This window comes from Takifugu rubripes, chromosome 16 (genome assembly GCF_901000725.2).
Source record: "Takifugu rubripes chromosome 16, fTakRub1.2, whole genome shotgun sequence".
In the NCBI taxonomy this organism is placed as follows: Eukaryota; Metazoa; Chordata; class Actinopteri; order Tetraodontiformes; family Tetraodontidae; genus Takifugu; species Takifugu rubripes.
Genome location: NC_042300.1, coordinates 4,026,700 through 4,044,153, shown reverse-complemented (window position 1 = coordinate 4,044,153; position 17,454 = coordinate 4,026,700). Strand labels below are relative to the sequence as shown.

The 17,454-nt window shown below is 42.4% G+C and overlaps 2 protein-coding genes across 6 annotated transcripts; both read left to right on the top strand.

The window, feature by feature from the left end:
- The first annotated feature begins 572 nt into the window (after positions 1 to 572).
- Positions 573 to 3,148, top strand: LOC101076666 (low choriolytic enzyme). 4 transcript variants are annotated; one of them, XM_003971493.3, is made up of 12 exons: positions 573 to 704; positions 778 to 828; positions 912 to 959; positions 1,057 to 1,107; positions 1,337 to 1,381; positions 1,449 to 1,495; positions 1,979 to 2,048; positions 2,124 to 2,238; positions 2,365 to 2,537; positions 2,606 to 2,687; positions 2,772 to 2,893; positions 3,071 to 3,148. In XM_003971493.3, the coding sequence occupies exons 1-12, from the start codon at positions 671 to 673 to the stop codon at positions 3,091 to 3,093; spliced, it is 861 nt and encodes a 286-aa protein (XP_003971542.2). In that variant the 5' UTR covers positions 573 to 670; the 3' UTR covers positions 3,094 to 3,148. The 4 variants fall into 4 exon arrangements, with proteins under 4 accessions (XP_003971542.2, XP_011610176.2, XP_011610175.2 ...); XM_011611873.2 differs by having other exon boundaries at positions 612 to 682; positions 756 to 828; XM_011611874.2 differs by lacking the exon at positions 912 to 959.
- An 8,066-nt stretch (positions 3,149 to 11,214) lies between these two features.
- Positions 11,215 to 15,917, top strand: gpr31 (G protein-coupled receptor 31). 2 transcript variants are annotated; one of them, XR_003891203.1, is made up of 3 exons: positions 11,215 to 12,544; positions 13,574 to 14,250; positions 14,453 to 15,917. XR_003891203.1 is itself a non-coding variant. In XM_003971494.3 (2 exons), the coding sequence occupies exons 1-2, from the start codon at positions 12,011 to 12,013 to the stop codon at positions 14,033 to 14,035; spliced, it is 996 nt and encodes a 331-aa protein (XP_003971543.1). In that variant the 5' UTR covers positions 11,215 to 12,010; the 3' UTR covers positions 14,036 to 15,917. The 2 variants fall into 2 exon arrangements, 1 of the variants encoding a protein (XP_003971543.1); XM_003971494.3 differs by having other exon boundaries at positions 13,574 to 15,917.
- Positions 15,918 to 17,454: the final 1,537 nt, after the last annotated feature.

The following is a 17,454-nucleotide window of genomic DNA, read 5'->3' as shown; positions in this document are numbered from 1 at the left end:
GACGTCACATGACTGTCACGAGGCCTGAATGATGCGGCGTTCATGGTCTGTCTTTATTTAGCTGAAGCTGAACGAATTAAAAAAAATCGCTGCTGCAAAATAAATGTAGACAAAACCCTTTTTAGTAATCGAATTATGATTTCTTGTTGCAGGAGGCAACTCTGACTTAATTGCCTTTCGTTTTTTACTCTATGGCGCACTAGGACGTCACATGACATAGGTCAGTTATATGATCTAACATGAATCGTCGTTTATCAATTAAAATTTTAATATAATAAACAAATGAAAGTTTACTTGGAGCTTCCTATAGAGTGAATGGTTTGATGTCATACTACGTCATCTAGTGGCCATTCTTCTCTATGAAGGAGGAGATCACATTGTTTAAAGAGAAAACGTTCAAAGATCTAAAACTCTGTATTGGCCTGTTTTATTATTTAAATTATGTGCTAGCAGAAGCAGTGATCCCTGGACACTGCAGTAATACAATAAAGTGAAATAAAGAGTTTATGTAAAAGTTCAAACCACCAGTTTTGCGTCATATCCGATTGTCTGTGTCGCCCTCTACAGGCTAGACATAGAATGGTTATAATTAGACAACAGATTACACCTGTACGGGTATATAAAGGGGTTTTTCCTTTGTATTCAATCTCTGTTGAATAGCAGGGGCACAATGTGGCTCTTGGTATTTATCTGCATTTGGACAGGTAAAAACATGAATGATTGTGATTTTTATTTTTTTTTTCCAATTTCCTCAGTTTGTGATTTCTCTTCAATCAGCTGGATGTGTCCCCATTAACCAAAACCAGGAGGTCAGACCTTCTGTTTCAGGTTGGACCTTCACTTGTTGCTGCAACATAAAGTACAATTAAGTGGATTTGAGCTATGTTAATGTGATGATTTGTTTTCAACAGTTGGTGAAATTTTGAACGGCACGCTGTATGTAGAAAGTCCTGCTGCAGGTTTGTGTCCACATTTATGATAACACATTTATGGTTGTCATGATCATGCTTGTGCGACCAGGAAGTAGTGAACTAACTGGACTGAATTTCTTGTCAGTTGGTGAAATCTCCTTCAATGTCACCCAGAACAAAACAACTTCTACTCTAGGTTGGTATGAAAAATAAAATAAAAACAAAAATCCTTAGATGATTAATAGAACAACTTCATGTAAAGGAAACTTGACAGTTTCCATGAAGACAAAAATGTAAACAAGGTAAAATAAAAGGTATTTCTTGCTTTTTCCTTTCTGCAGATTTTAATCTAACAGATGAGTTTTTTTTTTTTTTTATGTAAGTTTCCAGATGAGGAAATTTTGACTTGGCTGAACATTTTGCAGGTTCAGTGTTGGTGCCAGGATTTGCCAGCCCAGAGACCATAGCAGGTAAATTTAATCTTTAACATAGAAAAATCTTAAACATTGCATACATGCAATGATTTCTCTGTTGCAGATTTCAGTAATGAGCTGGCTGCTGATGAAGGAGACATCTTGTTATCGGTGAGGATCATAAATTGGAAAATATCATTTTAAAGAGGTCAGGCGGGCAAACAAAGTTTACCTGCTGTTTGCATGCTTAGCTGTGGAGCTAATGGGCCCGTTTGGGGGGAGAGAAACGGGGCGTAGTGGGGATATCTGGCCAGGACCACAAGTGCAGAGTAACTGAGGCATTGCTGTGGAAATACTACTGCACAAAGTTTACCCATCAGTTTTCAGCATCTTGTAATCAGTTCAGCTCATCTTGCATAAAATGTAGTTGTATAGTCAAAGAAAATATACTTCCTACATATGGTTGAGACTACTGTAGTTAAAAGCTGGGCAGGATTGTGAATGTAAATTTGGTCACATTAGCATTAACTTCAGCAGATAAATCTCCACACTTTTTAACAATATTTTGACTTTTTGGTCAAGTAGTTGGATCATTTCAGATGCTGGGAAAGTTTTAAGAACATTCTAAAAGTAAGAATTGTTAATGAATTTTAGGAGAACAGGAACGCCCTGAAGAACGTGTGGGGGGATGCCACTGTTCCCTACGTCATTGATCAGTCACTGGGTAGGTTCTGGATTTTCTGAGGACAATTGAACACATGCAACAATCTGTAATTTATTTATTTTTTCCTCCTGATAGCTCATCGGAAGACTGAAATCCAGGAGGCTTTTAAGAAGATCTCGGATTCTTCATGTATTCGTTTTGTTTCACATTCCACAGAGTTCAGCTACTTGAAATTGCTTGGTGGCTTAGGGTGAGCTTGACCTTCCTGTTTTAGTCCATTGACCGTCTAAAGTGAGGAGAGTACTGATGGCTCACGTTGCCTTTAAATGTCTGATCAAAATGTGTAAATAAGGATTTTTTATTTTTTTTTCTTCAGTTGTGCATCTTATGTTGGTTGTCAAGGAGGAGAACAGAAGTTGTACTTCCCGACTAGCTGTACAGTGGGGAACCTTTGCCATGAGATCATGCACGCTCTAGGACTGCACCATGAACACACCCGCGAGGATCGGGATCAGTACGTCACAATAGAGTGGGAGCATATCCTGAAAGGTTGGCATGGAAAAAAAGTACACTTCCAAAAAAGTCTGGTTCAGACAGTTTCATCTTTCTGATTCAAGGTAAAGAAAATAACTTCAGCATCAAAAAAGGCAATACCCTAAACCTTCCATATGACCTCAAATCCATAATGCACTATGGCGAGTAAGTCCTCGTACTGTCCTTCCTCACTGTGGCCCTGGTTGGCCTAATGGCTGAATAATCCCAGCAAGAGTGTTCTGTCTGCAGGTTCTTCTTCAGTAAAGATGGAAAACGTACATTGTCACCAAAGACGAGTGAGCGAGACATCGGCCAGAGAGAACACCTCAGCAAGCTGGACATCCAGAGACTGAACAAACTCTACCACTGCGGTATTCTCCTTTATTCTATCACATGCTGCTCTCGCCTGATGTGAGGCTGTCGAGTCGGCCGGCCACGTTTCTGATCTGCTGAAATGCGTCTGTTCAATGAAACCAATATAATGGTTGTTTTCATGGTAAAAAGGCATTTTGTGTCTATAAACTAATGGCACCTTTTTCCTTTTTCAGATGAGCGGAAGCAAGAAAGGTGAAAGGGATTCCTGATCTGAAGTGAAATTTTATTAAATATTAAACTATAAAATGTGCCTGTTGGATGCATGTGCTCCATCAATCAACACCTGAGAGGGAAGATCAGAGTAGAGATCCAGCTGATGGTCTGGAAATAGGATCTCGTGTTGTATCTAGAGTCCAAACGTATAAACCCTTTTTTTTTTTTTTGATTATCAAACTCATGACCCAGAAAAGGTTTCGCGGTTACGTTTGGTCTCTACAGTACCTCCTGTAACCTCTAGGGGTCGCTGTTCAACCGAGGAAGAGTGACTGGCGCGAGTTTGCGCAGATTTGTTTTAACTTGACAACTGAAAGACGGAACTCGCCAATAATCTGCAATTTCTTCTGGCTACTAATCTCAAACCTGAAGAGCAACAATGCTTCAGTTAAATCTATTTGTTCAGAGGCGACCTAAATTGACATTCAGCATGGATTCCCATGTTTAACATGCAAGAAAAAAGTATAACTCATAAAATAATGTGTAATAAAACGTCTAATGACTTATGGTAAATCAGTAAGGCCATTTTTCATCCTGCTCCACAGCTGACATTTAAGACCTTCTGGAGCTGCTAAGTGAGTTGTTGAGCCACGCCTGAACCTTAAGGTTCCAAGTGAAAAGCCAGTCGTTTATCTTATGACAAACAGATGAATGACATCAGATTAAACCAAGAAGACATGTTCAGACCCGTTCCTGAGGGTAGCAAACTACTGCATGCAGGACCCTTTCCTGCTGTATGCAAAAGCATTTTAAGTTTTGAAGATTTACCTTCACATCCTGCTGCTGCCTACTAGAAACATGTTTAAGACTCTCAAACATGTTATGCACTAAATATAAATAAGAATGTCAGAGCCACCTCACCTGTTCTGCAACATGTACTCTATAGGAACGGCTCCGTCAGGGGAGATGCTTCTGTTTTCAGTATCAATGCGTTACTGACACACTATCCTTAAAAGATAACACTGCAAACATGTAGGTAGTTTAATTTATTACAAAACAGTCCGATGATGTCATGTTAAACACCACAGACACCCAGGAGGCTTAAAAGATGTTACTCATGGCTTAGCTTGTTGAAGGCTGTACCTGTTCAGGGAAGATCAAAAATCGATGAGTTTCTAATTAATCTGGCACGACTTCAACACTGACAACAGGTGTAACTTCCAATATTAACCGCAGGTATAACTTCAACATTTACACTAACGGGTGGTGTAATGTCAACAACACAACAGAACATTCTGCATTAACACCCTGAGAAAGGTGTAACTTCAACATCAATAGTGTAACTACAGATGTGTCTCCACTATTTTTGTGTAGCACCAAGACCAACTTAACGATTGAGATTGTTTCTACTCTGTAATGGTGTAACCTAAATGTTATCTCTGTGATGGGAGGTGTAACTTTAGGATTATTATTTCAACCTCGCGGCGGCTGTATCTGCAGGATTACAGCAGGAGCAGGGGAGCTGTTTCTGTTTTTGTTGCGCTATGTTTGTGACATTCAGACTGTTGTCTGCTTGGCTTTTTTATTTTTCTAACTTTCCATTTTGATTCTCATGGGTGTTGGTCCTGTCACAAATCATTGAATACAAAAACAGCGCAGAATTTAAAAGGATAACTCTTTCAGCTGTGTTTTTCCACAGCTGTCAGAATATTGAGTGTCATAACCACCTCATCAGGACAAAATTAGGAAAACCGCATGATTGTGTCATCAGCAGGTTTGTCACTAGAGGAACAATGAGACCCAAGAAGCACTGAAGTAATTTATCCGTAAACGGTTGCTGTAAAAGTTACATCTGAGTTACAACGAGAGGCCTTTCTGTGTCATTGTTGCTCGTTAGCATGAGTCACAGGAAGATTCCATTAGTGCTACATGAGCCAACCAAGAGTTTGTCAACCTCCATCTGACATTCTGAAGCTCCGGTCCAGCCACAGACTGAGTGTGTCTGGATCCAGGTTGGTGCAGAGCCCTGAGGGTTCTCCTGTCCTGTGGCTCGTCCCTGTCAGACTGGGTGTTATTTTTAGAAAGACAAAGGATTTGTTGGTTCTTTTATTTGCACAACGGCCTTGTTCTGTTTCTTACAGTTGTTTGCCACAGTAATAATCCTGTTACCTGTGAGGTCGACCGCTACCCCTGCACATCCGTCCAACCTCACGTCCCACCTTTCCAAACAATCCAGACCAGCCGAGACCAATTGCCCAAATTGAACTTTAAAACAAAGCAAATCAAAAACTGCGATGGCAGAAACTTGTTGTAACAAACTCCAGAGTTACTCACAGGTGCAGGTGGAGAAACCAAAAGTACCTCAAAGAATTATGAAACTCGCTTATTAAGAGATTCGCATCACAATAATAAAGAAACCGAGACATTGAAAAGGAAGATCATATGTTGTAGCCCTTGAGCCACTGTGGTGACATGACTGAACTGGAAACCAGTCTATAGAGACATGACTAAACTGGAAACCAGTCTGTAGAGATATGACTGAACTGGTAGCCAGTCTGTAGAGATATGAGTAAACTGGAAACCAGTCTGTAGAGATATGACTGAACTGGTAGCCAGTCTGTAGAGATATGAGTAAACTGGAAACCAGTCTGTAGAGACATGACTAAACTGGAAACCAGTCTGTAGAGACAATGACTAAACTGGAAACCAGTCTGTAGAGACAATGACTAAACTGGTAGCCAGTCTGTAGAGACATGACTGAACTGGTAACCAGTCTGTAGAGACATGACTAAACTGGAAACCAGTCTATAGAGACATGACTAAACTGGAAACCAGTCTGTAGAGATATGACTGAACTGGTAGCCAGTCTGTAGAGATATGAGTAAACTGGAAACCAGTCTGTAGAGACATGACTAAACTGGAAACCAGTCTGTAGAGACAATGACTAAACTGGTAGCCAGTCTGTAGAGACATGACTGAACTGGTAACCAGTCTGTAGAGACATGACTAAACTGGAAACCAGTCTGTAGAGATATGACTAAACTGGTAGCCAGTCTGTAGAGACAATGACTAAACTGGTAGCCAGTCTGTAGAGACAATGACTAAACTGGAAACCAGTCTGTAGAGACAATGACTAAACTGGAAACCAGTCTGTAGAGACAATGACTAAACTGGAAACCAGTCTGTAGAGACAATGACTAAACTGGTAACCAGTCTGTAGAGACATGACTAAACTGGTAGCCAGTCTGTAGAGATATGACTAAAGTGGAAACCAGTCTATAGTCTATAGTCTACAGTCTATATGACTGAACTAAAAACATTACATATTTATCCCAGCACATTTATCCTGGTTTTGTTTGTGTTTTTAAACTCTTGCCTTAAATTGCAACTGTAACGTTGTGGGGACTCTTCCTATCCACATGAAAAATTGAACATTGTGATCCATTTCCATATCACTTTGCACATCGTTGTGTTTGAACATGTTCCGCACAGGAGATCAGATGGTGGTAAAAAGATAATGACCAGCTTCCTCTCCAACGTGTCCAACTTCCGATTTCTGGTCAGCTGATTGAGAGCTCGTGTGGAGCTAGTGTGCAGTGCATCTTTGAGTTTCAAATACCAGAAAGTTCTGTTTCATTTGTCATCCACAGCCAGAGAAGCCTGATCAGCCAGAGGCTGCGCCTCCCCAAGTTCAGGACAAACAGACTGGGGAACTCATTCATCCCCCAAGCCATCAGACTGTTCAACTGCTCACTGGGGGAGAGGGGGGGGCAACAGAAGGACTGGAACAACACTGGAATAACATAATACTGGGACATCCATTCATTCATCCATCTATTCATTTATTTACATTTTTATAGTTTTATATTTTATATTTATATTCTATTTTTAATTTATTCTATTTTATTTTTTTATTTCTTATTTTATTCTATTTTTATTATCTTTAATAGGTTTAATGGTGTGTAATGGTGGTGGGTAATTTTGTACAGTGCTGTACGTTTTTTTGGAGATGCTAATTTCCCTGATGGACACCCCCTAAAGGGATCAATAAAGTCGTCTGATTCTGAATCTGAAATGTTCCATTTTTAACCCAACAAAAGCTGCACAGAACTTTAAAATGACAGATGATTAAAAAAAAAAAGCCGTTACACAATCTTTTGAATCTTGAGCATAGTTATTTAGCTTTTTGCTATTTTTTTGCCTTTGTGAGGGGGAGTCAAACTTTAACTCAACAAATATATAATAATATGTTTAGAAATTGTGATTTTACTTGGATGACTCATCCCATTTAGACTGGATCATTCACCGCCGCTGCAGTTTCACACATACTGCAGGTTTTACCTTGAGGGCTGGATGAATGAATGAGTAACTTGAATTAGTTGCTTTTTAAGGGCCCTTGGTGAAGGTTGAGAACAAAGGAAGGGGGACAGAGAACGACAATGAATAACTCTGTTTGCTTGTGTGGTTGCTCGCTGACCCAGATACACTTGGCGAGAAATGGCGAGATTCCCGCCACCTGGGCGTCAGCTCCTCCGGAGCGGCCTCAGGGGCAAGAATCAGAACAGAACGGAATCTCGGTCCAGTTCGGTTGCATGGTTTCAATTTACGGCTGATTGGACGAACACGGCCCGACACCTGTCTGCAGTCGGGGTCGTTTCTGTGGGGTTAATGTGGTGGTAAAGTGCTCATTTGTCCTTACTAAAGGTGCAAGTGTACGTGTTTGATAGCACGTCTGCATGTGAATGATTCTATTTTAAAGGTGATTCATCAGCCCTCCTAATTTGGAAATGTCTTCTTTGTGTTGGTTGTGAATCCTCTGTTGACAGGTAAATGTGTTGTACCCGAGTGTGTTCAAACACCGACTTTCAAGCCACAGCAAGAAATGAATGAGGAAATTTCTAATTCACCTTGAAACGATGATGAGACATGTGAGCAGAACAGGTTTTTCTTGTTCTTTTTCACACCGGCTTTTTCTTTTTTTCTTTTGTTATTGTGACGTAAAAGGCTGGAGCAGAGTGATGCATGGAGGTCATGAGAAGGAGGGGAAATTCTTACCTCCAACCTTCATCTATGTGGGGTCACATGGTTATGGACAGAGCGAAGAGGTCTGAGGAGGCTCAGGACAGATCATCTGGATGGATCACAGCTCCAAACCAGGCTAGTTTTACCTCAAAAGGGGATTTGGAGGACGAAGCAGAAGATGATGCGACCAAACTAGGACCTGGTAATGAGGTCTTAGATCCAGGTTTAAGCATCAAAGCTCAGATTAACAGCACTGAGACACACTGAGACACGTCAATCACTCACCATTAAAGCTGGTGGTCAATGCCGAGGCCCCTCTGTCCTTCCTCGGGGTCGGCAGGATCTTCTTCTGATGGACACAAATAGGAATTCTTAAGCCCAAACAGGCAGGGGTGATGGGAAACCGATGACACTAGACAGATGGGTTATCTTTAGCCTTGTGCATGCTCATGCTAACACTGCTTTTTGCTGCTCAATGTCTGGGAAATTTAGCGGAGGAGTTGATGGTTGACTGGGAAAGAAGAGAACATGTGGCTGCTGCTGCTGCTGCTAGTTTGAATGGTTCCAGGTGCATCCTGGTCCTGACATTAACAGTGTTCCCATCATGTTGCAAACATAAGTCCTACAAATCATATTTCAGTGTGCCGAAATAAACATGAGGCCAAGTTGAAAGGAAAATAAATCGGACCTGTTTCTCCAGTTTAAAAAAAGAATTAAATCAATTGAGGAAATTGAGAGCTGTTGGATGCAAGCTGTCACTGAATGGAAAATGATCCATAAACAATAACTTCCTGATTTCAGATGGGTGGTTGGAGACCTCTTTTGTCCCACAGACAGTGGTGGTGGGGTTGTTCCCAGTGCCAGGATGTTTGGTTTGTTCTGCAGCAGCGTTTGTTCCCATCACTCCTCTGAGATGGTGACAGATGCATTCGCAACCATTTTTCCAACTGTTTTGAATTCAAAATTCCCTTTGACCTTCATGTTGTTTCCTGCACTTTCACTCTGGGTTCTCATCTCTTCTGAAGCTAAAACCTTGTTTGATTTGAGGTTTGTATGTCAGCAGGATGGATTTCTTTCTATTCAAACAGTATGGAGGACCTCTCACCTGACAAAGGTCATTTGACTGATCCCGAGCCTGGAGCGCTGCTGGGGTCCCTGATGTCAGAGGAAGCCGCACAGTACGTCTCTCAGCTGGACTCAGGTCAAAAGGTTAAACACTGGAAGGCTTCCAGCTGTGTTGTTTCTGTCCTTGAATGCCAGATGTGGGACAGAGGAGCACCTCCTGGAAGCTAGGATTTCGATTCCCGATGGAGCACAAACCCTCCTCCAGACCTACAACAGGTCAGAGACCTTCAAATTATTTCTATCCATCCCAAAATACCTTCACCCTCCTGCACTCTGTCCATCATCATCATTACATAATGGTGTGACAATCACAGATTGCTAACTTCTGGCATCCGTAACAGCTGTTTTCTGCAGCATTTAAGTTTGTCAGACTATTAAATTCTCATATCCATTTGGAAATTAAATAATTTTTCCATGTAAAAATAGAAAATATGTTTACATTTTTGGATGTGAGAAAAGGTTGAAAACCGATGCGTTGCTCTGGATGTTTATGCAAGGGTGATCCATTATCTCCTGCTTCACGTGCACCTAATGTAGCTATCATGTGAATTAACAGTAAGTTCTCTGATCCTTAGCTTGAACTTTATAAAACTGGGATGACAATAAAAGAATCCGTTTATTTTCCATCATTACAGAAAAGAATTTCCTTTGTTTTGACAGATGTGGTGCAAACCTGAGTTTACTTTAGAGAAACAGATGTCAGAATTATTTGGCTCCCCGCTACAAACTCCCGAGTCTCCTGGTTGGACGCGGCAGGAGACTCATCGAGCAGCGAGTAAGAGCCGGAGTGAGCCCATCAAAGAGCAGAACATAAAAGGTAACATATTAAACCAAAGATGGCCAACACTGATATTTACACTACAATAAAATCCTTTTGCAGTTCAGAGATCCAGGAAGCCTCAAAAGTCCAAGTGAGGTGCTGCAGTCGCTGCTCAAATCATTCACACTCTGTATTTGTGAACATTCTCATGCTGCTTGATGCAGAAGGAATCCTGGAGACATCTGAGAGCGAGGAAGGTAAACTTTAGCACAGAGGGATCAGAACGGAGCTGCGGGGAGGCTGCAGCGTGAGCAAGGATCTGGAGGCCAGAAGAATTTGACAGGCTCTTTGCCAAACATCTCAGCCTCCTGTGAAACTGCAGCACGCTGTGAGTCGGCCTCACAACCCAGGGGAGACGGCGTGATTGATGGCCTGTCTGACAGGCTTCAGTGTCAAAGCCGTCGATTGTTATGGCTAGTAATGATCAGCTGTGATACATTTAAGCGGATTGCCACGAGTCAACTCACTAAAATCAGAATAAACAGTGGGAAAAGATGAATCAGGAAAAGCGTGGGAAAGGAGGCAGGTTTGGTAACAAACGTACGGAAACAGAGATGCTCGTTCAGCATTTCTGACTATTGAATTGTGCAACGGTCTTAACGATGCACTTTTATGACGCAACAGACCTGCATCACCAACTATTACAGCCTATTAAATCTTTATTACACCACAGCTGAATATCCAGACTTGCTTTTGGTAAAGATGATTAAGGCCGTTCTTCCTTGGCACAGTTATCACATAAGCTGAGCAGGACCAGCCTCTTACGCCGAGAATGACCTTTGAACTCTGATAGATAGTCACACCTTTTTCTGAAAGAAAGGGAGGGACAGCGAGACAGAGGTGGAGGTTAACCTACTTGCAGTCATAATAAGTTTTAAGCTTTTTCTTTCTGATTACCATCAGATTTCATTTCAACTCTAGAAAGTTAAATATTCCTGCCTGAAATTAGAGTAAAGGTTGTTTGGCCTACTTTATTAATTATTTATTTAGGAAAAATTTCAAAGGTTCTCTACAGACAAATAAATCCCATCAGCTGAGTTAACTGATCGAGGCCTTTCCGATCCTCCATAAACTGGAGGATCAACGCGCCTGTTCGGTGTTTTCACACGCGCGGGTCGCTTCCTTTCTCCTCGTTGCACACGTGCTCCTGCAGAAAATACGTCCTCTTAATTAAAATGTTGAGCGCTGTCTGAACTTGTAGCTGAAAGAGGCGTGCAGGGCGGAGAGCGAGGCCTGGCGTTAACCCCCCTCCTCCTCCCACAGGACGCAACATTCCTCGGATGCTCATTTACTTGTCCTTACATAGTAGAGGCCCGACAGTGCTGCATCCACTTCCTCGTGCCCACATTTAAATCGGTGAAATCCCTCTGCTGCGAGCCGGCATAGTCCGAGGAGAATTTTAGCATCTGCTAAATAGACCAGCAGGGCTGGAAGCCGTCATTCATGAGAAACAGGACTGCAGCTTCCGGGAGTCACCAAAAAAAACTCTCACAGTTTTAGCCAGGAAATAGCAGTTTATTTTTGCCAGGGTGACATATTTCCATAACCCGCAGCTCATATCCGCGTGTTCTGTCAGCCAAATCTGTGTGGATTATGTGCTTTAGGTACAGGTGGATTGTATTTGCTTTATTTAAAGTTGCAGGTTTATTTTGTCCCTTCTAAATCCCCATTGGCCTCACTGTGGAGAAGCAGTTGGTGACTCATTGCCTCAGGGTACGAGGCGGGGTTACAAAGGCTCAAGAGCACTGCGAGCACAGAGAAACCACAAGAGTTTGCTGCGTGTGGCGAGAGGAGGGTTTTCACAGCAGGTACCTGAACGCCTCTGCAACCTGAAAGTCTCACGAAAGAGGAACTCGGGCAGGATTACAGAAGGCGGTGAAGAAACGAGTTGGTCGGGATTTTTTTTTTTCTTCTGTTGATGTTTATTTTCAGGGAGAGACCTGAAGTGTGAACTGATTATTTCTGTCAACCTTGAAGAAAACGGCGCGCTAAGATGAGAAACTCTACCTACCAACTCATTGAGGACTGCGAAGCCTCCAACAAGACACTGTATAAACTCTATGCAGCGATCATGATCATGATTTTCATCCTGGCTCTGCCTCTGAATGCGTCAGTCCTGCACCTTTTCGTATTCAAGCTGAAATTTTGGAAATCCAACTCCAACAATATTTTCCTTTTCAACCTGGTGTTGGCAGACATCCTCCTGCTCTTCTGTCTGCCCATAAAGGCGCACAACTACATTAAAGGAGAGAGACGCAGCGAAAACAACACAGTGTGCAAAGCAATGCTCTTCATGCTGTTTTTAAACCGGGGAGCCAGCATTGCCTTCCTGACTGTGACCTCCATCGATCGCTACTTCAACGTGGTGCATCCAGGCAGGAAGAATCTCCTGAAAGCTCTGAAGAAATCTCCCCAGATCTCCATCCTCATTTGGCTGTTCCTGCTGCCTCTCACCGTTCCCACCATGCTCAAGACCTTTGAGTGCTGCAACAGCCACAAGACCAGCAATGATGACACTCTGATTAAGGTAACACCCGCGTGCTGCGTCTTGCCTGCTGCGGCTGTTCGTTCCGTCTGCTTTTGTGGCAAAAATCAGAACAAGATTTAAGATTATTCAGATTAAAAAAAGTAGCAAGGACAAAAAACTTTTGAGCAGTGAAAGTTTTAGCAACGTGGGAGCAAAGGGTTAACACAACGTCAGATTTGTACAGATTTTCCAGGAGAGATCATCTCTTGACCCCCCCTCCTGGTGGGTTTCACTCCAGTTACACCTTCATTGATGCGACTGTAACGACTGGTGCGTCAGCCAGGTGGGGTTGCAACTCACTCAGCTCATTTCCGGTGGCTCCAGCAACACACCAGAACAGGGTCATCCGAAGTGCCAATGGGTCAAAGACCCAAGATTCCCTCATTCACAGCTGCACAGGCCTTTCTGATGAAAGAGACGATGTCAGTAAAGGTCTACTACACTGTTGAAATCAATCAGATTCACACACAGTGGAGCTCTGACAAGTCTGCAGCTCATAAATGTTGAATGCGAACTGATGGCCCACAGAGATGACCAGAGATAATCTCATGAAGACCCCCACTTGGAAGGTTTTTCCATGCTATTTTTGCCCCGGGAGCACACCGCATTGCTAACATTAAGCGTCAAAGCTGGAGAGCATCAGCCTGAGCTGTGCATGACAGCTTGGTCAAGATAAGCTCATGCTGCATGCCAAAGAAGTGAAACCTTAGACATGAAAACAACAGAGAGCCGAATTAGGAGAAAGAGGCTGATATTACGGCTGATGGATATCCACACATCTCAGCGTAAGAAAAAAAAGGCTCCAATGCATCTTTATCGCATCACTTTTAAGTAAAGGCAGCTGTGTGGTGTCAGGTTTTCTCTCTCCCTCTGGCACACACACACATGCAAAAACAATCAAACTTCATTACTGAGACTTGATTTTGCAGCATTTCCTGTGTTCGGCCACTAGGGGGCGACACGTTTTTCTGCATTTTAACTGCAATGTAATAAAATGTCTACTTTTTCTTGTTTCTTTTCTAATTCAAGGATGTGGTGGACAGTCTGAGAGAGGTGGTCTTCTTCACACAGATTGTCATCCCCTTCGTCATCCTGGTCTACTGCACCGTACGCATCGTCAACCGGCTCCGGAAGAAAACCGTCGGCGACAGGACGAAGTTGAAGAGGGCCGTGTTCTTGGTGACCTGCGTCATGGTGGTCTTTTCCTTCTGCTTCCTTCCCTGTGCGTTGGCCAGGATGGTCCTGCTGATCATCCGCGTCCAGAATGCGAGCGAGGCCACCCAGGATAGGGCAGCTGTGGCCTTTGACGGCCTCATGGTGCTGTCCTACATGGACTGTCTCCTCGACCCCCTGGTCTACTGCTTCTGCAGCACCAAGTTTAAAGCGCTGTATCTCTCCAACTATTTCCCATTCTTGGTCAAAGACCCTCAATCACCGCTAACCAGCACAACAGGAAACACAACGCATCCTACGCGCACTGACGTGCTCTGAACTGTAGAGGCAGACCCAGAATGGATGTGGGTCCTCCCGGACCAGGACCTCAGTCATCAATCTGCAGTTACACTTGATGGACAGAAGAGAGCGCAAACTCTTCACTGGTTGGCATCTTTTGCTGATTCCATTTCCTGCTGAATCTTACATCGATTTTTAAACATTTGTCTCGGTTTCCTCACAACAAGTATCCATAAATAAGACTCATCCAAGTGGTAAGTCCTGGAAGGGGGGCAGAGTTATATCCCAATTATTTTGGAGGCCTCTTCCAGAGTAAAGGTTTAAAACTCAACAACTCCCTGGACTTTACAGCCAAGGAGGAGACATTTCACCCAGAAAATTCCTCTTCTGGAGTTTATTTGTGCCTTGTAGAGATGCTTTTATGCTAAAACCTTCACCTTTACTTTTCTTTTTCAGTCAGAAAAGGATGGTTTTGTCTGCTGTCAACAAGGATCTGAAGTGTTACGTTTGTATATTTGGTTTGGTCACAGGTGGCCAAACAGTTTTTTATTCTTTCAAAGGGACAAAAGTTTGTCTACTAAATGAACTAAATGTTCAATATAACAGTTAATAATTACAATAATTCTATAAGAATTAATAAAGGAAAAAACCCTATTACGAGTATTACCTATTAGTATTTAATTGACATCAGTTCACTGTAAGCTATTGAAACCAAATATTTGAGCAATCCTGGATTAGATTCCATCTAAAGTTTATAGTTCACTGTGGCTAATAGTAATTATTAGTAAGGAACAATGGAATCTTCTAATGATAAAGAATTCTTGCCATTAAAAAAGAATAAATCTTTTATTTAAGAGAGGAGCTATCTGTTAAAATTTGTCCGTATTCTGATTTGAGTAATCTAAAACAGACCCATGAGCACATTTCAGATGCCGTCATTCGATCCCAGAGACACAAACAGGAAGCAGTTGGTTAATTTTTAATTTGATAATACAAAGTTTAACGACGGTTTCCTCACAAACCCCAGGAGGAAGCGAGAGAAACACTTATATGAAACGCATGAATCAGGTCTCCAGGAAGACACTTACTCAGACTGATTCAAACGGATTCTTTGGTTCAGGCTGTTTCTATCACCAGTGACCTCATGGCTATAAATACTGTAAGTTAGTCAGATGAGTAGTCTGTGTCATCATCTCCGAGCACGACATCGCTCAGTGTTTGTGTTAATCACACTCAAGCAGATAGAACGTCAACATCTGACACATCTGCCCCTCCTGATGAGGATGAAGAAAACACATAATTGAAGATAGAAAGAGGCCTCATTTTCATGACGCGAGGATCCGAATGGCTCTCTTGTTTAGATTCAACCTAAATTATATCATTCCCACCGTGTCTGATTGTGTAAATGGATGCACAGGAAGTTTTTGATAATTTTGTGTGTGTTTTGGCTACTGTTTGGCCATTGGATATTGCGAAAGAGGGCGTGGCTACGTTTGCAGGTGTGTTCAGGAGGTGTTGACCAACAGGGGCTATCGCACACATGCACAATATCCATAACCTTGACCAACTGCAAATGTTCTGCATAAACTCAGTATTTCACCTCAATCTTCATATGTAGCTTTTTCTTTAGGAGAGGTTATTTTTGTTATAACTGTTAAAATTTGGTTTATCTAAGTCAGAGGATCAGAAATGACTTAAATAATGCTTCCTCCTGCACTGATTTTCTATAAATATGAAACATTTTTTGTTTTCAAGTTTGATTCCAGAGTTTCATCAATTGACATGGCTCATATAACTCTGCAAATGTTAGCATTTATTTTGTTATCAAGATGATATTACATAATGTTGCCCAGTATTTCTAAATGTCATGATGATGTAAATGGAATTACTATGATTAAATCATGTTTCTGCTACTGCTGCAGAACCTGTAAACTTTTTTTATTAAAAAGCTCAGACCTCCTCCATTAAAAACATGATTCGCACATTCAACAGTGTCAACTCACGGCTGATTACCAGGGTGACCTCACACAGGCGTGAATCAGAGTGAGTGACCTGTCTGAAACATCTGTCTGATAATCCAGAGGTGGAGGTGATTACCGGATTATTGTGAAAAATTCCATTAATAGCAACTCTGGAGTTTCTGTTACTCAGCATCTAAGTTTCACTATTAATACCAAATTCCTGACTCATCCTACGCAGTCCTGAGTCCCAGAAACCTTCCAGAAAGCAGCGAGACATTCCACGACTTTTCTGGTCCTCAGCCCTCCTGTCCAAACCTGTTAGTGCTCATTTGTCCACGGCTTCTAGCTCTAAGGAACAGGTTTGTCCGTGTTAAGCCTGAGTGAGGGTGGGAAAACGCCCACTTTAGGTCGCAATGGCTGAATTTTAACCCGAGCTGTCCTCTCACACCTTCTCCCGTTGTACATTGGTTCACACCAGGGTTGTGGGGGCGGGGCCTAACTATGAGGTCAACAGCAGCAAGAAGACACTATGGTCAGATCATCGTCCATCACAGGAAACACACACTTGCATGCACACCATTCTCTCACACCGGGGTCAGTTTAGACTCAAATATGACCTCATACCGGTACTGGGAGAAGATGCAGCTTCCAGTTTGGATTTTTCTTTTTTCAACTGGCAGGATTAGAGTCACTGTGCGGGTTGTGAAGCCCAGATGAGACTGACTCGACGTGTTTCTCACCAGACCTTAAACCAAACACATCTCTGTAGACACGGAGATGAAATCTGGGTCAGGCAACAGCTGTTGTGTCTGAACAGAGGTGTTGAAAGATCTACCTGGCTGCAGCAGTACGCAGAAAGGAGATGCACCTCTGTGCTTCTGGTGAGGTGGAAAAAGAAGATGATGATGACGATGCTAATGGAGGAGACTGGCAGCCATGGGCAAATGCATGCGCACGCACACACACACACACACACACGCTCACAAACAGATCGCAGCCCACACAAGATGATGCCGATGACTTTATGACTGTAACAGGAATGATAATAATTCATCATATTTCGCTAGAAGCGGCCGCAGCTTTAGTGTGAAATGTGTGGTGACGCTTATTTCGTTTATCTTACCTAGCCTTTAAAATATGAGTCAGATTTTAAATTTTACACCTAGAATTTCTGCTTTTTGATGGCAGAATTGTTACAAACGAAAACAGCATGTTAACGTCATCGCGCCATCATCCGGGAAACCATCTGCGTGCGGGAGTGGTTTCAGCTAAACCATTGCAGAACACAAATTACTGTCACTATGCCGAAATATTGGCCATCTAGTGGTGGGCTTCAGAATAACAAACAAAAACCCAAATGAGGTTATAGCAATTATAACTGTTGTTATTTTTTTCCTGAAAACAAAGTAACACCAGAGGTCCCGCAGTGACTGGGCCACTGGACTAAACATACTTATTCTCGTTAAACTCGGTCGGAAGTGTCAGAAGCTAGAAGCT

Coding starts and splice junctions, on each gene's coding strand:
- LOC101076666 (XM_003971493.3), top strand. CDS start 671: ATGTGGCTCTTGGTATTTATCTGCATTTGGACAG. Junction 829..911: donor GGTCAGACCTTCTGTTTCAG/GTTGGACCTTCA, acceptor TGTTTTCAACAG/TTGGTGAAATTTTGAACGGC. Junction 2,239..2,364: donor AAATTGCTTGGTGGCTTAGG/GTGAGCTTGACC, acceptor TTTTTTCTTCAG/TTGTGCATCTTATGTTGGTT.
- gpr31 (XM_003971494.3), top strand. CDS start 12,011: ATGAGAAACTCTACCTACCAACTCATTGAGGACTGCGAAGCCTCCAAC. Junction 12,545..13,573: donor ATGATGACACTCTGATTAAG/GTAACACCCGCG, acceptor TTCTAATTCAAG/GATGTGGTGGACAGTCTGAG.